Raw genomic sequence first — 22,810 nt, 5'->3', positions numbered from 1 at the left:
GTGTGATTTACATAAATACAGTTATTTCCCTTTTTATTGTTTTGTGTTTGTTTTAATAGTGTTTAATAGTAGTGTGGTCCTTTTACATCCATGAAGCTGCATTTGAGGTTAGTGGTTCATTCATTTTGTTTTGCAAAATATCAGTATAATGAACATACTTGAAGTATTTTTAAGCTTTGAAGGGATCTTTTGGCTCATCTACCTAAACTGAAGGCACAACTCCTTCAGAGAAAGGTTTCCTTATAAGGAATGGGCTAGAAGTTTTCTGCATTAAATAAGAGCTGAAGAGAGAACCTCTTTCTATTAAAAATTTGAGGTTAAAATGATGGAATGTATTGCCCTCTTCCAGTATTCATAAGCACTACCTTTAAAAAAAATTCATTTTCTTTTGCTATGTAGCTTCTAGCTTGAACTATGAACTACTGAATACTTATAAAGTGATAGCAGCTTAATTCATTGCACAACGCTAGCTTCCCACTTTCTCTGTGACTCAAAGGCCTTCAAAGGCAAAGAATGGGGTTATTGAAGGATGGCAGGCAGATTTCACTAAGTAACAGGTGGAGGTCAAAGCAGTTTATTTGTGGGATGAACAGAGTGCAGAGATGAAAAAGCAAATGCTTTGCCATAATAAGATTTAGCAAGAAAATGCTGACAACACGAAGCCTTAGATTCTAGCTGACAGAACCTTTTCTCGTGTTCATTACTTGATTTCACAGTTCAAGCAATTTGAAGAGCGCTAAAATTTTCTTTCTTTTTCTCTTATGAAATGTTTCAATCAGTTTCAAATTTTTGCTTTAGCTGGGTGCTCTGCTTGTATCCAAGGAACACTGGAACTAATAGAGCTCCAGCACAGGCGTATCCCAAACATGGACCCTCACAGACTATGCATCTCTTTCAAATTAAATTTTATCCATAGGACCCTTAAACTCTAGCTCTCTATCATGTTTTAACTGACAGAAGAGAGTATATTTAAGTAAATACTAAAGTTCACATCATCAAGGCTAATGTTATATGCCAACGAAAGTATTCATAAGGGTGTTAACCAGGCTTGAACACCGAGTTACTTCCAGCTTGTTGGAGATGGAGAGAAAAAGCTTTCATTTTTTTCCCATTATACAGTTCTATATTTGTACAGTGAATATGTTTTGCTTTTGGAAGTTTAAAAAAAAAGACTAAACATGCTGAACAATACAAAATAAGGTTTATCTACTGTTGTACAGCATGACCAAAAAAGTAAAAAGTTATTTGGTATCATATCATATAGACCAGAGCTGTCCAATAGAACTTTCTGCAGTGATAGAGATGTTCTGTGTGTATAGTATCCAATATTCTAATCATGAGCTACATATGGCTACTAAGCCCTTGCAATGTGGCTGTGCTGAGCAACTGAATTTTTAAATTCATTTAATTTTAATTAATTTAGATTTAAGTAGCCACATGTGGCTAGTAGCTACCATATTGGGCAGGGCAGATATAAACCAAACATATGTATGATTGAGTTTTTTACTATTCAGCTGGATATCTAAGGAGAATGAATAAAACATTATGCTATTTTATACTATATGTATTGTTTATGCAAAGAAATAATTTGGTTTTCTCAGAAATGTCTTCTTTATCCTCAGTCCTTCTGTGAATGCGTGTAATTGCTATGTTGAGCCAAAATCAGTCCTTTCCTGAACACATGGGGGGATGGGATGGCTAGGGGGCAGATGGAATGGGTAGGGAATCTCCAACCTCTTGTAAGTATATGGAGCATGTAACACAATTTTTTTTTATTTCAGTCCTGTCACTGGGGTGTCTGTGTTTACCTTGAAAGGAGAGGAAATCCCCCAACTAGTTGAGAGATTTTATTTTTGGCCCAGAAACCAGATTTTTATATGACATTTTCCTTGTGTCTATTCTTTACTCTCTCTGGTTGTAAATTTTCACTCACAAATGAACATTTGGAATATATTACAGAACTCATCATTTCTTTCCCCCTGAATAATCCATGTAATTTTTACTCCATACTCCCATTTTTTAAAAACTGAAGAAATCACTGGTGTCCCCAAGCCATTTAAATTACCTGAACTTCTTTATGATGTGATAATTCTTTGGGAGTCCTTTTAGCTCATTTTCAATGGCTGCATATAGAGTAAGAAGGATAAACCTCAGAAGCTATATTAACTTTCATTTATGCTCTCTATCATAAAAATGATTTTAAAACATTTTTATTCACTGAAAAAGGCTAAAAGTCAAAATAGTCTGTTTTACCTTTTTATCGTTGAGTGTGCTAATCATAAAAAATTATACTAGAATGAACCCTAATGGATTTTATCATTAGGACACACATCTAACAAACGTGCGGTGTCTTCAATGACCTCCTTGTATCCCGCAGCCTGTGTTTATGCTCACAAGAACAGAATGGTCCCTTAACCGTGGGATTCTTCTGTTCAGTCACAGCCTTTATTTGGCATCATGGTTAGAGATAATCTAATTACAAGATATACTTTCAGTGGTTCTAGAAAGGTCTTGTTCCTGCCTGTGGGGGAATTACTAGAGTGCAGTATAGCTCTGCATCTGGAAGAGATGTGTCTGAGTGTAAATCTGATGGTGGATGACTTGCAAAAGATGGTACTGGTACTCAGCATTCATCCTGGGCTTGAGAAATGTCACTGAAGTTTATGCGGACACCATTAGTCTGATGGACATGACTGGGCTGTCTGTTCCCCACACTTAGATCTAGTGGAGTAGGGGAATCTGAATGCCTGAGTGTAAAAAAGAAGAGTCACAAAGCAGTTAGCATCATTAAGACTTGGAATGTTTGCAAGAAGAAACATGTTCAAGTGTCTTTAATAGTTCAGATTTAAATCAGCTCATCATAGGTTTGTATTGATAAGATACATAAGTAGTACTCCCCCGCACCCTCACCCAGAAGTAGGGATCTTGGTAGCATGGTACACTGAAAGGAGCAAGAGCTTTGGTTTCCTGGGTTCAAATCCTGGCTCCTCCACTCACTGATTATGTAGCCTCTCACCTTCTTAAGGACTGCTCTGCCTCAGGGACCCTCTGTTCTCTGAGTCATGGCTTTCTGCCTGTCTGCTGGACCATTCCCATCAGTAGACAAGCATGCTGGACTCTCTCCTACCTTCAGAAAGCTATCCCTTGTTTCCCTCCCTCTTCCTGTAGCCACTACCCTATTTTTCTGCTCTCCTCTGCAGATTCCTCCTTCATTTCATGGAAGTTGACTACACCATTTCCCCTGTTTCTTCACTTCCCATTGATTTTATAAACCATGCTATCCTATCTTCTCTGTGCCTCACTCTCCTGGAACCCACTTTTCAAGACTGTCAGAAACATTCATGTTGCCAAATCCAGTGGACCCTTTTCTGTCCTCATTATACGTGATCTCTCAGTGGCATTCAACTCAGTTGATTGCAGCCTTCTCCTTGAAACACTTCTTAGTTTCTATAAACTCTCCAATGAGTTAAATGCCTCAACTTAGTTACCTGTTTTGATGCTGACTTTAGACACTCGGGAGCCTTCCTTGATTTTTACAAATTACTGAATTCTAAATAATCGTGTGTGTTATAGCCTCTGGTTAAGTGAGCTATTTATTACTGCATTGTAATATATAGTCTAGGCTTGGACACTATCAACAAGTCTTAAGAGGAGAATTTTTGTCCTTTCTTATTATAGATAGAGATATAACATGGTTTGCAGGAGGCTTTATAGAAGAAGCAACTTGTTGAATAGGCAAGAGGCCTATAGTAAATATAAAACACTTATATACTCTTTTGCAACTCAACATCTGGGGTCATTATCTTCTTCTAAATCTATGTGACATTTATTTTGTGGAGGTTCTGTGTTAGAATCGCTGATAATTCATTCAGTGTGTGTTTGATAAAATCTTAACTGATCCTTACTAAGGCCAAGAGAAAACTTTGATATATAAGACAAATGATTCCTAGTATACTTCAGAGTGGGCTTTTTTGCATACACTTTTGTATCTGATATACCCTTCCTTTTTTTCCCCCTTTGGATAACCAAATTTAAAACTTCAGCTATAAATATACTTTATTGACTTAAATAGGACACTGTTTATAGTATACTAGGAAAACTATATGAGGGTTTTATAAAATGTATGCACTTGAGAACCAGAGAGACCTGGATCTGCAGTACCATCTAATAGCTGTATGATCCTAGACAAATTGTTTAACATCACTTGATATCTGATTTCTGTAATATTAAGTTATTGGTAGAAAGGATAATAATACCTACCTATCTCAGATGAAAATGTAAGGATTTGGGGATGGACACGGTGGCTCATGCCTGTAATCCCAGCACTTTGGGAGGCCAAGGTGGGTGTATCACCTGAGGTCAGGAGTTCGAGACCAGCTTGGCCAACATGGTGAAACCTTATATCTACTAAAAAAAAAAAAAAATACAAAAATTAGCCGGGTATGGTGGCATGTGCCTGTAGACCCAGCTACTCAGGAGGCTGAGGCAGGAGAATCGCTTGAACCAGGGAGGCAGAGGTTGCAGTGAGCCAAGATCGCACCACTGCACTCCCGCCTGGGTAACAGACCGAGACTCCATCTCAAAAAAAAAAAGAAAATGTAAGGATTTGAGATTTATAAGTACGTGGCACATAGTGGGCACTCCATAATTTGTAGCTTTTATTATTTTCAGCCTGGTTTTTGGACATGATCGATATGTAGAGATTTAATCTCTGTAGCTGCCTCCTGCCTCTCTTGAGGCCACTTGATGGATGAAGGCTTCCAGTTGCCTTTAAGCCTTTAAGTTTGGTGTAATAGTTGTTCTGGCAATAACAGTTATAAAAATAGGTTGTTGGGAATTAGATGATGACAATGAACAGGACGCTATCCAAGTCATGAACAATTAAACTTGTAACATTTTGGGGTCCTCTCTAACCTGCTTATTGTATTGGATTTAAAAGCTAAAGTGCTGAGGTTGCTTGCTTTCAGAGTTTCTCTCTGTTTGTGACTATAAATGAACATTATTGAAACTAAACTTTCTATTCTTGACTTTGTCACTTTGAAGAAAAGAACATACACCAGTTATATCTTCTCTGACAACTTGAATTACATCTCCCAAACTCCTGCGACAGACAAGATAAGGTCCTGCTGTCCTGAGCAGCACTTACCAGGGATACTTTTAACAGGAGAATGAATTTTTGGATAGGTGCTCTAACAAAGTAAGCACTAACACTGAGAAGTTACAGTTCCTTTTGAAAAATCCAACATGTTGTTCAGTTGTCACTGGAATAATTACAGTTTATGGTGATCCTTCCCTTCTCTTCCATTCCCATTAATGTTGTAGCTCCTTTGGCTCCTTAAAATCTCCCCTTTAAGAAGATACCTAAGGAAGAATAAACAGCTTTGTACTTCCTAATGATTCCTGCAGTGTTTCCTTTACTATTGTCACTGTAGAGTTCTTGGTCAAAGTGTTTGAAAAATATCATAACTTGGGAGTAGGGGAGAGGTGAAATTAATTATGATTGGTTTTCCATTTTCTTCTTTTTATTTTATGTGATATCAAATTGCAGTGAAAAATTCCCTAAAACAAATTTTAACTTCTTAGGGGAGACCCCGAGAATTTGTTTTGAGGTTTTTTTCACGTCACTCAATCTAATTTTGTTATTGATGTTTCTCGAAAGAATCAGGAGAAGTAGAAATTTTCAAAAGTATTTATGTCCCTTGAAAATTACCACTTTTTAGTTCTTTTTCTAAGAATACGTCTTACCGTTTTCTCTGGGTGACTAGCTAGTGGAAGACTGTACAACCTAGGGTGGATTAGGTAAAAATAAGGGAAACTTTCAGAAATATAGAGAGTAATTATTGTATAGCAAACATCTTTAATACACACATGTCTAGCATTGCAATCGTCTTATATTTGAATATCATGTTTGTTTTCTGTTACTGCAGAACAGATTTTCACAGAGTTAGCAACTTGAAACAACACACAGTTATTAATATTATCTCACAGTTTCCATGGGTCTGGAGCCTGGCCACGGCTGATCTAGATCTTCTGCTTAGGTCATACAAGGCTGCAATGAGAATTTTGTTCAGACTCCATTTCTTTCTGGAGCTCAAGGGCCTGTTGCAAACTCTCGTGATTGTTGGCAGAATTCGGTTGCTTGTGGATGTGGGACTAAAGTCCCTGCTTTCTGAAAGCTAACTGTCAGCAAGGGGCCCCACTCAGCTCCCAGAGGCCCCTGCAGTTCCTTGCCATGTGGCTGTCACAGGCCCTTTCACAATATGGCAGCTGACTTCTTCAAAGCCTGAGGAAGAAGCTCTCTGACTTCTAATTCCTTTTATACAAGGCTCCCATGATTAGGTCAGGCCCTCCAGGGAAAATATATTTTTCCTTAACTCAAACTCACCTGATTGGGGACCTTAATTATATCCGTAGAAGTCTTTTGCAATGTAACATAACCTAATCAATATAATCACCTTTGCAGTATAATATAACCTATTCACAAGAATTACATTTATCATATTCACAAGTATCTCACACACGCAAGAGGAGAGGATTATATAAGGCATCATTATACAAGGCTGGGAACTAGGAAGCCATCTTAGAATTCTGAGTACCACAATTTTTTTTTCGAGATAAGGTCTCTCTCTTTTGTCCAGGCTGGAGTGCAGTGGTGTGATTGTAGCTCATAAACTCCTGGGTTCATGTGATCCTCCTGCCTCTGCCTTCTGAGTAGCTGGGACTGTAGGCGTATACCACCACACTCAGCTAACTTTTTTTTTTTTTTTGAGATGGAATCTTGCTCTGTCAGCAGGCTGGAGTACAGTAGCATGATCTGGGCTGACTGCAACCTCCGCCTCCCAGGTTCAAGCAATCCTCCTGCCTCCATGTCCTGAGTAGCTGGGACTACAGGCACATGTCACCACGCCCAGCTAATTTTTGTATTTTTAGTAGAGATGGGGTTTCACCATGTTGGCCAGGATGGTCTCGATCTCTTGACCTTGTGATCTGCCCACCTCGGCCTCCCAAAGTGCTGGGATTACAGGCATGAGCCACCGTGCCTGGCCTCAGCTAACTTTTAAAAATTAATTTTTTGTAGAGATAAGGTCTCACTATATTGTCCAGGCTGCTCTCGAACTCCTGGCCTGAAGCAATCCTCCTGTCTCAGCCTCCCACAGTGCTGGGATTATAGACATGAGCCACCAGCCCAGCCTGACTACCACAAATACCAATGATGAATTTGAAGGAATCTTTGTGAATAGTGCATTTGACCTGTATTTTCAAGGTTTTCTTGTTGAACTTTGCACTTATAAGTGCCTCCAGAGATGAAAGCCACTACATGACTAGATCCCATATATGTTTGCCCTTGTCTACTGAACACAATTTGGAATGACTCATGTAGCTTAGAAAAAATGGCAGACTAGAGGGAAATTCAAAATTCAAAAATTCTGGATGTTTAGAAAACCAGTGACAAGCCACAGGCCTTCTTGACATGTTTCTCCAATTCTATTTACTCTCATTGGGTTTTTTTATACCAATCAAAAGGATGAAATGTCCCATTGAAACAAAACATTATGCTAGATTTCTGCTTCTCATTCTACAAAATTCTTTATTTTTCTGCATTGAACTTTAAAGTAACATTTCATTTCCTCCAGAAAAGGAGTAGGATTACTTCATCTGTAATCTTTTTTTAAAAATCTGGTACTTCTAGAAAATACATTGAAATTAAAATTTTTAATTCATTAAAAGAAAGCCAATCAGTCATTAATCCGTACAGTAATTTTGTAACAGTTGTGCATAAATAATTGGCAAAAGAGATTTTAAAAAGGATTTATTTTTAAAGTAATGTGCAGAACCAAATTTGATTTCAAAAATAAAAGCCAAGATTGTTCTCTAGCTTTTAACAGAGAGTAGTTTACTAGCATTTTGGAATTTCATCTGGTCAATTAAATATACAAAACAAATTAACCAAAACATACATTATGCATGTAGAGAAAATATTAAAGTATATACTAAGGAAATGTGCTCAATATGACTCTTTAAAAATTGAAAACACAAAGTAATTTTGAGATTCATGACAGCCTTAGGGTTCATATTACTTGACTGTGATAAATTTAGAAGATTATACAGAGTTTGGCTGGTTGTTCCTGCATGCTGACGGTATTTCTTCCCTCTTTAACCCTTGCAAAGAAGATTTAAATTTTGCTATTTTTGAACTCGTTTACCAACTTGGTCATTCTTGATACTTGTTATTGCCCAAATTTTACTTGTAATTCCTTTTAGAAGCATAAATAGTGGATTTCAATCATGTCCATATTTCTGCAGTATTTAGAATGGCATGAATTAGAAAACATGAATTTTTCAAAGAAATCATAACTTTTTCTTGAGTCCAGCCGTTTGCTATCATCAATAAGATTAGTTAGGATACTGGATTTCATCAGTGATTCCATTATCTGGAAAAAAAAAAAATCTGCCACCTTTAAAGTTTTGATTTTTGTTTTAATTATCTGTTCTGCTTCTGTTTTATGACATGTAGTTCAGGCATTGGACTAAATTTAAATCAGTGGAACGGTTGGCAGCCTATAAATTGGTCTACACAAAAAGGTTTAAATGAGTTGGGAGATTTGTTTACATTTTGGTAGCTTTTTATTTCTTTCATTTTTTTTATTTGAAATCTCCTCCTTAGTGTAATTACATGATGATACCTTAGGTTAGGTTACTTGCAGTGAATGTTCACCCAAAATCTCAGTGCATCCTACATTAGAACTTTGGTATGGTGTGACTGGTTACTGATTCAGCAAGCAACAAATATAACTAAAGTCACTTGACTTAATTGCTTCATTTTTAATTCAAATCACATGGATATTGATCTAGAAAGGATCTGATTCAAATTGTCAAATTAGTATGAAATCACATACCACTCTATGTTGTACTTATATCTGACTATGCAAATGTGTTTACCAATTTTCAATTTTTCTTTCTTGGGGTTAAAATTCTAAGCTTTGCTATGTTTAAGCATCTATTCATGAAGCTACAGATAAAGCTGAGACCTGCACGAGTAGTTTAAATATCTTTTCAGACCATTTGGGTGTTTCAGACCCTTGGAGGTCTTGGACGTAGAGGGGAACAAAGCCGACAAGGACTCTGTCCTTATAGAGTCTGAGTCACACTCAAAGGTCATGTTGTAGAATTGCATTAAGGAAATCTGTGATCAGAAATAACAGGGACATATTTAGATACAGGCAAAACTAACTAAATTTCTGGAAAGATCTATACCTATAAAGTGCTTGGCACAGTACATGGTACTCCATAACAGTTACATGTTAATATCATTATGATTTTTATTACTTAATTTTCCAGTTCACCCAAATAATTCTCTGGTCATGGGCAGAACACAGCACATGTAAACATGTATAAGTAAAATGGAATTTGGTTCTTTTAACATCAGTGCAGACCAGTTTCGTGCTACAACCTTAAGAGAGCCCAAATTTGTCCCCTGATGCAGAGACTAGGAGTTATTTCTTTTATTTTTATATCCAAATTTTCATTGTTTTAATTGGCACCCTACCAAACTGATAGATGCCTCCAGTTGGGTATGTCAGCGTGGTTGCCGAGAACATTACAAATCCAGTAATTACAAGGAACTGTTTCTCCATTATTTTCTTCCCAAAGCTTTTTCTATGCTGGAAATGCTGTGAAAACCTTAGACACAATAATAAAAGTACTATTTTTAAAAACAAGCTTTTATTGTATTAACATGAAAGCAATATATGTTCATCATAGAAAAGACAGGTAAGCAAAACGAAGGCAATGAAAATCACCCAAATTCAATACGGAGAGAGAACTACCATTATAGTTTATGCATATTGCCTTCCAGTTCTTTCTCTATGCATAGAAATAGCCTTTTCAATGGTGTCATAGTATAACATCCTATTTTGTAATTGCCTTTTTCAATTAACATTATATTATAAATGTTTTGCCACATCATTACTCTTTTATAGTATTGTTTACATTGATTATACCATACTTATTTAACCAGTCCCCAATTGTAGGGCATTTAAGATTTTTTTACTTTTCTTTTTTCTTTTTTTCTATTCTAAAGAATTCATTGAATGAACAACTAAGTTGCCATTGTTGAGGGTATTCTTATGTTAAAACAGCCAAATTATTTAAAATATGGAGAAAGTGATTTGGTGTCAAAGCAAGGTAACCAACAAGATGAAACGATTGCATGTGAAGTCTTCATAAGCATAGATGGTCTCCTTTTTGGGAGTCCCAGAGGTCACAGACACAAGGAGCAACTTTTAGGAAACACTGGAAAAGTTGAACCCTATATTATTATTGAAGACCAATAACCCAAAAATGGACTGTGATTAATTAGAATAAATTGAAATCAAATACAGACCAACTTATCAGGGGACTATTCTGTCACCTCTTTGTTCCTGTGACAAATGCAAAGCAATTCAAAACATCTTTTTCATTCACAGGTGGATTCCTCTTTTTGTTTTTTAATTCTTTAAATGTTATCTTTTAGGTTGCACAAATCATTGTTCCATGAATTAAAGTGTACTTACCAGTTGATCCTTCTTGCCAGGAATGCCATCTCCAACCACACTGAAGAAGTCGGAGAAGTCTGGTTTCAGCAGCCCCTCCCCTTCACAGACCTCCTCCCTGGGAACGGCGTTCACACAGCATCACCGACCTGTCATTACAGGACCCAGAGGTGAGCTGCTCCACAGGCACCCTTGGTTGTGCTTATATCATGGCCTTTGGACCCAAGTAGCAAAATGAGAGACAGTGAGGACTCCCCCGAACACTTGTGAGGCAGTGAGTGTTCCAATTTCTTACCCCTGGGGGCAGCCTTGGAATTTTAGAGACCAAAGAGATTTGGCATCAAATTTTTTGTCCTTTCCTAAGGCAAAAAGAGACCAAATCTGTTTTTTGTTTGCCAGTGAGATTTTTGCAGAAAGATGGGAAGTAACTTGAATTGAACCAAAATCAAATCTGTTCTACAAGTTGTGTGTGTGTGTGTGTGTGTGTGTGTGTGAGAGAGAGAGAGAGAGTGTGTGTGTATGCGCGCGCATACGCGTGCACACATGCATGCATTGGGTGAGTATATTTCCATGTGATCAGTTACCTGTTTTCAAGTAGTAGCTTTTTCTCATCCCTGCTGACTCTCTTTCCATAAAACCTGATTTCAATATGTGGCATTTTGTGTTGAGGTTGTTTGCATCAGGGTGTTGACAAGCAGTCTTCATTCACTCCTTTTGAAGTGGTAGATAGTTTGTCTGGTTTTCATTGCAATGTTTTCATTATTTTTGTCTCATATGCTTTTAAGTTTATTATTAAAATGTGTCCACAAGAAATATGATTTGTATTTCGCATTAAAGACAAGCCTTAAGCCTCAAGAGAATGTCAGCAAATCACTTAACTTGATCTTATTGCAAGATAAAAATATTTATTATTTTGTTTATGAAACTCCCACAGTAGAAGTATGAATAATTGTAGCCATGTTTGCTTTCCTTTATCAGATTTTCCTTTAGGTAGGTCTGTGACCTACCAGCTGGTTTCATAAAACATCCTAGAAAGTTATGATCTCTTGTCTGCTTTGACATATACCTGGGGAAACTGATGTTTCTTGCATTAATCTCAATGTTAGCCCCACCAATCTGAATCCCTTTATCAATGTGCTCTGTGTGCATCTCAGGGAAATGTGGCGGGTAAGAGGGCTGTCCGGTGCACACATGGGAATCATATTGAAGAAAGTAAGCATTTTGACCACTGTGGGAAGCAACTTCTTTATCCATAATTATGAAACTTACTTGCTTCATCTTTAAACATCTTGTGATCATTGGTAGAACTTTCTCAAGATCCCTTCTTTCATTTGTGTATATGTGTGGTATAATCAGACAGACTTACTATCAATATATAATTGGAAAACCTGCATTAGAATTAGATTATAAGGTCCCAGAATGAGGCTTATTAAATAGTATTAAGATATTATCCTCATAGTTAACACTCATTGAGCATATAAACTGTAGTGGGGGATCAGAGATATGAAGCCCTTTTAGTCAGAATATTTACGGCCTGAAGGAGATGAGGCATGTGTTGTTTTTCATCTGTTTGGGGTCAAGTTAACATATTCTAAATGCTAACTGAATGGTAAAAGTTCCTGCAGGAGCTCAGTATTGGGGGGACCATGGAGGTTCATTCACTCTTTAAACAAGGATTTACTGAGTGCCTCTATAGACACTGGGACCAGTGGTTCCTGTCCTCATAGAGCATGTTTTCTACTGCAGAAGAGAGGCACACAAGGAAGTAAGCAAGTAAAAGATGATGGGCCGGGCACAGTGGCTCACGCCTGTAATCCTAGCACTTTCTGAGGCCAAGGCAGGCAGATCACTTGAGCTCAGGAATTCAAGATCAGCCTGGCTAACATGGTGAAACCCCATCTCTACTAAAAATACAAAAAAAATTAGCCAGGTGTGGCACACGCCTGTAAATCCCAGCTACCTGTGAGGCTGAGGCAGGAGAACCACTTAAACCCAGGAGGCAGAGGCTGCAGTGAGCCAAGATGGTGCCACTGCACTCCAGCCTGGGCAACAGAGCAAGATCCTTCTCAAAAAAAAAAAAAGAGACTTCAAAGTATAAATAACATTGAAGTCAAATCTTAAAAGATGCTTAGATAAATGGAGGGCCATCCTAAGCAAAGGAAAGATTTGTGGTGTAGTAAGTTAGTAAGAACTGAGAAGAACAGTATGCCAGCAATCAGGAGAGCTGGGTAGGCTCCCTCTTTTCCTTCCCACTCACCTTCTGGGTTTTTTAATGGTCCTCATCAATACAGTGGGTACAATACTAATAACGAATGACCGTTTCCTCCCAATCTTGTATTCTTATACAGAAACAACAATAAAACAGTATTTATGGAGATTCCATGAAGAGCATAATGCAATCTGTATATATTATCATTAGTCAGTAAATATTAAGAGTGTCTAATGTGTGTCTTGCCTTAAAACTGTAGTTCTAGAAATTATTGTCATGAGCACTTCCCTATGGGTACAGGTTGAGAGCTTCTTCATGCTAGATGACTAAGCACGTTTTCTAAAATGACCCATGCTGGGTTGAACCAGAGTGGACCTCCTTAGCTCACAGCATAACGAGTTCCAATCTATTCATATTCATTCATAAAATTGTGTTTGAGGAAAAGAGAAAGATGCCTAGTGTAAGAATTATGGAATACCAAAGATTCTTTGTTTTCACCAGAATTCAAGATGGCTCCCAGCATCCTCGGCTCTCCTTTCTGGAAAGTCTACTCAGGTACCCGTTCTTACCGTGTCCCACCCCGCTTAGTGGTCTGGTGAAGGGAATTGGAGTAGTTGAGATGAAACTTCAGTTGCCTCTTTGTGGTAAGAATCATAAGAATTGAGATAGGCTAACGTAAGACATTTTTCTGGCTAAGATATTTTTAAAAGGTTGGAATTCAGCCTCATTATTTATTTGCTATGGGTACTGTAATTTCCTTCATTTCTCTCTGAACTAGTTGGAAAGCTAATGCTTGGAATGATACCACATTTGGGAGTAAGACTTGGTGTTTTAGGAAGATGAGGCCAAAACTGAGGAGGAAGAGTATAGCTGCAAGTCAGTGTGGAATCGATGTCACATGTGCGCATAAAGGAGATTTCAACCTCTGACACTCCTTGTATTGGGCAAAGTTGCCACAACCCAAAATAGTAAATTATTAGATAATCCAGAGAATCAAACTTTAAAAGAGTCTTGAAGAAAAGAAAAGAATGTCCTTTATCAGGTCCCCAGGGCATGGGACAGGGATCACGGAGACCATTGACTGCTCTCTGGTTAGCACTAGGTTGCGAGGCTTCTGCTGCCTTCACTAGCATTTATCACAGGAATGCCTCAACTAGACTAGCACCAGTTAGTAAGCAATAACTGTCCAACACACATCCACGCTCAGAATGGAGGTGAGATTTTACAGAGCTACAGCAAATCAAGGTCACCTCACTAAAAACACAAGGGCCTTACTTTTGGCTGCAAACATAAGCTGCATTTGGAAATTTCATGGCCACCTTTTACAAAGAAAATCTCTCTCTTAAGATTGCAAAGCAAAGGGAGAAACACAGGGCATTGAAGGGAGGTAGCATAGCACAGGGGTTGTCTTTGTCTGTTTTGACTGCCAGAACAGAACACCATAGACTGGGTGGTCTATAAACAACAGAAATGTATTGCTCACAGTTCTGGAGCCTGGAAGTCCAAGATCAAGGCTCTGGCAGCTTCTGTGTCTGGTGAGGGCCCACTTCCTGGTTCATAGATGGCATCTTCTTGCTGTGTCCTCACATGGCAGAAGGGGTGGGGTCGCTCTCTAGGGTCTCTTTCATAAAGGCACTAATCCTATTCATGAGGGCCCCACCCTGTGACCTAATCACCTCCCAAAGGCCCTGCTACCTATTGCCATCACATTGGGGGTTAGGATTTCAAGATATGGATCCTAGAGGGCCACAGACATTCAGCCTATAGCAGTGGTTAAGCACAAAATCTCAGGGGGTCAGATAGGCTGGTGTCTAAATCTCTGTCCACTACTTGGCACATTGCTTTTCTCTCTGAACCAAAGGTTTCTCATCTCTAACTCAAAAGAATTGTATTATGTTAGGAGCAAAGGAAATAATGTATTTGTAGTCATTTGCACAGTGCCTGGAAGTACAGTATGCACACAGGTCATACAGTTAAATAATCTTTTTTCACCCAGGCTTTGAAAGTATCATGCTGTCCCTATTGCCTTCACCCAGCAACATTCTGCCCATCCCCCAGATCAGCTCAAGCAGTACTTTGAAAGTGAAACCTCCTCTCCTCCACCCAGCTTGCCATCATCTCACACTGCTTAAGCTCCTGCTGCCTTTCATGTCTGCACATTGACTCCACCAACCTCATCTGGCCTTGTTAGTTAATCTACATGTCTCCTAGAGGAGAACCTCCAAAGGGAATGATCTCTAACTTAGACATTTCACTATCTTTGTTGTGCCTCACACAGTGGGTTTTATGCTCAAATATTGGTTGAATGAATAAAAGTAGTCAAATTGCATATAAATGCACACAGGAGACATTTATCCCCTCTCTGACCCTGATGAGTTTTCATTTCTTCAGAAGAGCCAAGAGTGATAAATGTGTGATAGTTCATGCAGTACTTCCTTGTAAGAAATGTCCAAGACGTGGAAGAACCATGGCGTTGCATCCAAAGAAAACCTATGCAAGACTCTCTAAGTAGAGCTTTGCTATTAAGAGCTATGGGCTTTCTTTATGTTGTTCTAACCACTTCCCTATTTACAGTGTAAAGGTAGAGACATGTGGTTTCTTAAAATGAATCCCCTCTCTGATAGTGGCTTTCTTTGTGGCTTTGATAAATCACTTAACCTTGTGGCCTCAGTTTGGCCATCTGTACCGTGGGGACAATAGTTTACCACCTGTTTCTCTGTGTGGTTAGAATTAGGTAAAGGGGTTATTTGGGAATATCCTATCGATAGGGGGAAGATATTAAATTTCAGTAGAGGCATTTGTACATCGTTACACATTAGTATAATTACTGTGTACTTTAAGCTGAAAGATTGGGCTTTCAAAGACTTTCTTTTACCACTACTTAAAAATTGTAACCATAATAAAGTATTTACTCATGACTATTTGTCTTATTCATGATAATTGAAAAAAGAAATCTTTCTTCATCCCTTTGCCTTTTCAAGAATTACAAGTTTGCCTGGTTGATGATCTGAAGGGTCTAACTTGTTAGAGAATTATTTAGAGTAATCATCAGTTACATCTTAAAGTTTCTTGAAGGTTTAGATCTTCTTGAAACTTATCTTTTTGCTTAAAATATTTGCTGTTTTGAAGATTAAGAAGATAATGAATGATACTTTATTTAAATACTCTGCACTAAGTAAAGCAATTCTGTGCCTTAGAGATTTAGGAACAGGGAGCAGCCTACACGATCCACATTGGGCAGCACAATTGAAAGTAATTGAAAGAATTATGGTCTGGGAATCTTTTGGTATAATCTCTTCCCAGTATCAGTGAAGATTGTTTTTGGCTGAAAGTAACAGAATATCTGACTGAACAATGGCTTAAGAAAATAAGGAGTCACATTTTTCTCATACAAAAACAAGTATGTGGCTAGGTATGGTGACTCACACTTGTAATCCCAGCACTTTGGGAGGCTGAGGTAGGAAGCACTTGAGGCCAGGGGTTTGAGACCAGCCTGGGCAACACAGCAAGACCCTATCTCTACAAAAACTTTTTAAAATTAGGAGAGCATAGTGGTAGACACCTGTGGTCCTAGATACTCGGGAGGCTGAGGTGGGAGGATTGCCTGAGCCCAGGAATTTGAGGCTGCAGTGAGCTATGACGGCACTCCAGCCTGAGCAACAGAGAAAGACCCTGTCTCAAAAAAACAACAACAAAAAAAAGTAAGTATGTGATTCAAGGCTGATAGGGTGGCACTTGCAGTGCCATGAGGGATTGAGATTTCTTCTCCTAGCCATGTTTCAGTGGGTTGTTTTTATGAGGTCACAGCATGGGCACTGCCCCCTGCCTTATGTCTGCATGCCAAGCAGAAAGAAGGGAAAAGGTGAAGGCAAAAAGGACCTGTCAGCTTATCCTGCCACTTTTTCATAGGATCTTCTGCAGCACAATCAGACTATGTCCCATGATCACCTGTAGCTGCAAGGGAGGCTGGAAACTAAATTTTTAGCTGAGCATATGGCCACTGTCTATAAAATTAAGGTTTTATCAGTGGGTAAATAGGGGATAAATATGCTGGTTGACAGTTAGCAACATATTCCCCATTATTTTTACAGATGAGAAATCTGAGCTAGCCAGAACCAAGACCAGAAATCAAGTCTCTAGTTCAGTGCCTTTTTCGCCATATCAGTAGTTTCTACCTTTTTCTCCCCCGACTGGGAGAAATTAACTGCATTTATTTAAACAATTACTTTGTTTTCACATTTTTTATGAGTCAAAGTCATAACATATCCATCTAGATCTTTTGATAATCATAATATAACCTGTGCCATCACGCTGAGTTTTTTTTTTAATAGCAGCCATAAACAAATCACTTAGCCTTTTTTATTAGTCCATAAGTCCTTGCTACTGTTAAATTCGTGGTTTCTCTTAGGTGCATGACACTTTAGAGACAATTTTTGAGGTCAGTTTGGCTTTTTCCAATATTGTATTAGTTTGCAGATACCTATTACTATCTGGGGACCCATTAATTTTTTTCCACAAATATTTATCAGGCTCTTACAGTGTACAAGATGCTCTAGTAGTACAGTGAACAAGAGAAGCATGGATTCTGTCCTTAGAGTGCTTGCCTCTTGGAGGACGAGAGGACAAGGAAATCAGCAGTTGCACTGCTGTGCTAGAAGCACAGGGTGCGGTAGAAAATGAGGGGAAGGACATCCTTGTGGACAACTACAGTGGTATCTGGCACTACGCAAGTCCAGACACGCAGAAGACGTAACCACTATTGTCAAACAGTTTGCCTTCATATTATGGGCATGCAAAACAGAACAACAGCAAATAAATCATGCTCTTAGATAACTAAGTACCAAAGAATTCAGACATACGAAATGCAAACATGAAGTTAAACCCCCACCTCTTTATGAGTCAAAAAAAAAAATACACGGTGGGAGTTTAGAAGTAAAATTGCCTTGATTCTGAAAATACGCCTAAGATACACTAAAGCAATCACTATATAAACCAAAGATTTATTGTGCAGCTTTCAAAGAATCATTCCAGTTTCTGTTTGGAGAGGTAGTCAGAAGTTTATATGCTCTATAAACCTCTCTAAGTCCATGATCCTTCTGGCCCAAACAGGGATCTTGCTCTCAGTGATGAAACATCTGAGGGTCTGAAGTTAACAATATCTCCCAGTTTGGCCAAGAAAAATATACTGCAGAGAATTATGAGAATTAAGATCACCTTTCAGGAAGTTGGGGTCACCAAGAAAGGTTAGAGGAGTGTGGATTCATAATATGCACAGACAATAATAGAGGAGCGGGGAAGGAGAGGTAAAATAGGATGGTGACAGTCATCACTAGACGGCAGGGCCTATTAGGGCAAGGACCACATCTTTATCATTTATCTCTGAATCCCTCCGCCTTGTGCCTGGCATAAGGAAAGCACTCAATAAATAATTGTCAAATAAATGAATGAATGAATGCATGGATTTGATTGAAGAAATAGAAAGTTTGAGAATAATAGGAAGTTCTTTCCTTCTCCACTGTGTAGTAATATAATATTCCAATGCATGTATTGAGCAGCACGTGGAAAGAGGCATGGCATGTTTAAGTGCTCAGTATATATTTGATTTGTTTGTTTGTTTGTTTGTTTTGAGACAGGGTCTCTCTCTGACACCCAGGCTAGAGTGCAGTGACTTGATCACAGCTCACTGCAGCCTCCACCTCCTAGGCTCAAGGGATCCTCCTGCCTCAGCTTTCCAAGTGGCTGGGACTACAGGTGCATGCCACTATGCCTAGCTAATTTTTAAAATTTTTTTGTAGAGACAGGGTCTCACTGTGTTACCTAGGCTGGTCTCGAACTCCTGGCTGGAGCAATCCTCCTGCTTCAACCTTCCAAAGTGCTGGGATTACAACAGCAAATAAGTCATGCCCTTAGATAACTAAGTACTGAGGATTTAAGACATACAAAATACGAACGCAAGGTTAAACCCCACTTCTTTATGAATCAAACACACACACACACACACACACACACACAGGAAGGCAGTTTAGAAGTAAAATTGCCTTGATTCTGGCAGGCGTGTGCCACCATGCCCAGCCTAATATATGTTTGGTTTTAATTAAGATCTACCTTGATAGACCTTAAGAGAAATGAGCTCAAAATTATTTGGTCCCCTATTTGTAGAATATTTGCTGTGGCATTTTAAGTTTTTCTCTCCAAACTAAGGTCCCTCCAGAAAGAACGTCCCCTGGCGTTTCACTACTACTGTAATTGTGGCACCCCCTCCCCTGGCCTAGGCCCCCAAGTGCTAGGTTTGTTCATCTTTCTCCTATCACATCCACAAACTTCTTTGCCTCTTAGGAAAGCTTTTAACTTAGTTGTAGAACATGCTGGTGATCCACTGAATCTAATTTGTCTCTCCTGGTTTAGTGCAATTGAATCATCTCAGGAAAATGAGAAGCAATTAGGTACCTGTTGCTAACAAGGCGCTGAAATAATCTGCCAACAGACACACGGTGTTTATTTATTATTGGAGTATGTCACTTGAGAAAACATTACGTTGCCTTTCTCCAAGAAGAATTGCCAGAATTGATTTTCAAATGCAGGCCTCATAGACCTAACAAGTACCACCTTTGAGGAGCATGGAACAGAGAAGCAAGAGGGCTTGTGAGCCTCGTTCAGGGTTAGTTCAAGTGCCAGTGTCTAGCCTAATGGGCAGCGTTGTGGATGGGATTTGAAGTTGCAGGACACTAAAGAGAAAAAGCAGCTTTTTTCTTTTTTTTGCAAAGGTCCTTTAAGTCCCCGTTCAGGAAATTATTAAATTCATTAGCCAGATACTTAGAACCAGCTATTACTGCCCAGCCAAAGGAAAAAAGAGTGCCAGCAAATGTTTTAAAACTACAACTAAACAAAAGTCAGGAAGCGTGTAATTAAAACTGTACCTTTATTGTATTGTAAAGAGTTTCACTGTGACATGGAAAATATTTAAAGGAGAAGGCTGTTTAGCTAATTTGTCTGCAAGTGAACTGCCTAGTGGAGAACTATCCTAAATTAACTGTAAGGCCACCCACCGAGCCACCCTCATAAAGGGCCATGGCTGCTCAGCTTGGGTTTGTGTAACATTCAATAATTACTAGATAAATGCACAACTAAAAGCTCTATTACACTAATAATTTGTACTGTGATAGATGTGTGGGACACCCTGCTGGGTTAATTTGTCATCCCTGCAGCAAACTTCTAAAGAGAGCTCTTCCGTAGTGGAATCATGTTAATATGTTGTCCATGGGAGGACAGGTTAGAGCAGTGAGACCACTTGGCTCCTTAATCTCTTAAAGAGGCAAAGGGCCTCCAGGGTGAGTGCTGAAGAGAATAGGGTGATTAACCCAGGGGACCTGGATTTAAACTCATCTTCACAAAAGAAGCTGCTTTCCCTTGGAATTCCTTTGCCCCTTTCTCTCTGTCCCTCTCGGTCACACGCAGGCCTGTGTGCCCCACTGGTGCACGTGTGCTCACAGGCACACACAGGCATAGACCCACGTATCCATACATGGTGAAGGCAGTGGTTCTCAGCAAGGTTTCTTAGAAACCCCTCATTTTAAGACTTCCTGGTATCGTGTGCTTGGACTGTACCTCGCATAATCAGATAAGCCTCGTTCTTTCTGGTTTAGCTTAATCTAAAGTTGATTCCATGTATAGACTCATTATTTATTTTCCTTTTTTCAGCATAGAATAAAAAATTCAAGATTGAACTTGTATCTCCTCTTTATGTGGAATGGTTTCTTCTGCCTCTCACTCTCTCTCTCTCTCTCTCACACACACACACACACAGACACACAATTACTGTTTTAAATATGAAACTCACCTTTAAGCTTCAGTGCAGGGTTTTCAACCTCCCCTATTGACAGAATCATAAATCATGTTAAAGTTAAGTGAATTACTATAGCATGGGACTGTAGCTTTAACAATGTTTATGTAGTATCAGCTTATCATCCATGTAGGAAAGGAGGGGTGAGTGCTGATACTGGAAATGGGAATGTATGGCCCTATTAATGTGCTTGCAGTATCACTAAGAGTCACCCATTCCAGGCTGCATCCTTTGTGTTATTGAAACTAGCATATTTAATCACCCACACGTATGGAATGTTTTTTAAACTTCATATTTTGGCAGTAAATTTACATTTGCCATTTCTTCATATTGAATGGTAGCTGCTTTTTCCCCCTGAAAAAAAATTCCTTTTCCTTATGCACAAAACACATCTTAGGATCATCAGAATTGCCAGCTGCTATTACAATAATAAGGGGCCTGTGAGCAAAAAAAAAAAAAAAAAAAAAAAAAATCTGAAAGCAAATAAATCATTTGACCTCTGAAAAATAAATGGGAGCAGGAGAGGGCAATGAAAAGAGCGTGGGCTTTGGAGTCAGACAGAACAGAATTTAGATCCTGGATGGCCACTTGGGGTCTATGTCAGCTTCTCCAAGTCACTTATTCTCTGCTGTTCTTTGTTTTCCCACCTGTCCCAAATTGGAAAGGCTTTCTGGGAAGGGAAGTGAGATGACTCATGGAAAGAGCTCGGTATACAATAGGCATCCAATACATACATGTTCTTTATCTCTCAGATTCTCCCATCCCCGTATTGCTATTTGGTTTTGTATGTTTTTATATGTGGTTCTCTTGCAATGATTCTTTCATTCCTCACTCCCCATCCCCAGTTCTCTTTCTACCTGTTCTTGTTGGTCCAGAGGAAGAATGTGTTCCCCCTCTCGGGGAGAAGCCACATTTGCCTAGAAGAGATGTGGCCTTGGGGACATGAGCAAGCCCCGTTACCCCATCCCATTGCTCTTGTACACTTGGAAGCACGGGGGGAGCCTTTCCAGTGGAGCAAGCAGCCCCTCTCGCATAAGGGGTAGCCCCTTAGCCATGGTCTAGGCTTTGCTCTGACCTGCCTTCATTCAGGCATGACCTGCCTTCATTCAGGCATGGCTCTTCCTAAAGGGGTATGCACGTTTGTTGTTTACAAGAATCTGTTGTTTGTAAGAGTCAATTTGGCAAATAATTATTGGGCGCTTATTATCTGCCAAGCACTGTGCTGGGCCCCAATGAACAAGCTAGACCAGCCAGTCCTGCTCTTCCAATCTAGCAGAACAGGCAGATATTAGCCAAATGATTACACCTGTGATGAGATTACTATGCAGGGAATTAAAGAAGATGGAGGAATACTATAGCAAGCTGTTTGAAATATTTGCAGAGATTTGGATGTACTTATGTCAGGATATATGGGTCTTTTTTGTTGGCATGCAATATGAATTTTTAAAACTTTGGTATCCCTGAGGGATATGTCTAGATCTTTCTGAATCTCCAAATTCCTGAGTATCATAATAAGAGTTGTTGAATTGTCACATACTAGGTAATGAACAGTAGATATGTTAACACATATTTGTTCTAGTGAAAGATTCTTACAAATGAAAGAAACCCGATCAAATTGCTTTGCCATTCCTCCACTCCCCCAAAAGCAAATAATGGATTAGTTTATGTAATTGAAAAGTCCAGGGGTATATGGCTTCAGGTAGAGATGGAGTCAGGTGTTCCGATGCTACCTTCAGAAAGCTCTTGCTCTCTTGGGCTCGCTCTCTCTCTCTCTCTCTCTCTCTCTCTCTCTCTCTCTCTCTCTCTCTCTCTCTCTCTCTCTCTCTCTCCCCCCCTCCCCCCCTCCCTCCCCCTCTCCCTGTCCATCTCCCTCTCCCTCTCTCTCTCTCTCCCTCTCCCTCTCTCTCTCCCTCTCTCTCCCCCTCTCTCCCCCTCCCCACCCCCACCCCCACCCAGGTCTGCTATTCTCTGTGTGAGCTTTATTCTTAGGCTAAATATCCTCAGACTGTGGCCCAGGTAGTGTGAGCAGCTCCAGGCTTAATTTCCACCAATTTAATAATCCCAAGAGAAAAAAGAGCAGCTTTTCAACAATAGATCTAGGGAAGAGCCTACTCCTGGATGCTTATGATTCTGATTATCTGGGTTTGGGTCATTTGCTCACTTTTAAAACAACCCTTATGTTTAAAAGACAATGGAGTGCCTCATTGGTGTGACCTGGCTTGCCTGTCC

The 22,810-nt window shown here is 39.3% G+C and overlaps 1 protein-coding gene across 1 annotated transcript in view; it reads left to right on the top strand.

Annotated features, from left to right (window-relative positions):
• Window positions 1-22,810, top strand: part of NFIA (nuclear factor I A) — a gene marked incomplete at its 5' end in the record, with an annotated part of 375,871 nt that overhangs the window by 289,712 nt on the left and 63,349 nt on the right. The window contains 1 exon segment of the mRNA NM_001133303.1: window positions 10,574-10,702. Coding sequence (NP_001126775.1) covers window positions 10,574-10,702 — 129 coding nt within the window.

This window comes from Pongo abelii, chromosome 1, assembly GCF_028885655.2.
Source record: "Pongo abelii isolate AG06213 chromosome 1, NHGRI_mPonAbe1-v2.0_pri, whole genome shotgun sequence".
Lineage (NCBI taxonomy): Eukaryota > Metazoa > Chordata > Mammalia > Primates > Hominidae > Pongo > Pongo abelii.
Note: the sequence above shows the minus strand (reverse complement) of the source record. Positions and strands in the feature narration are given on the sequence as shown.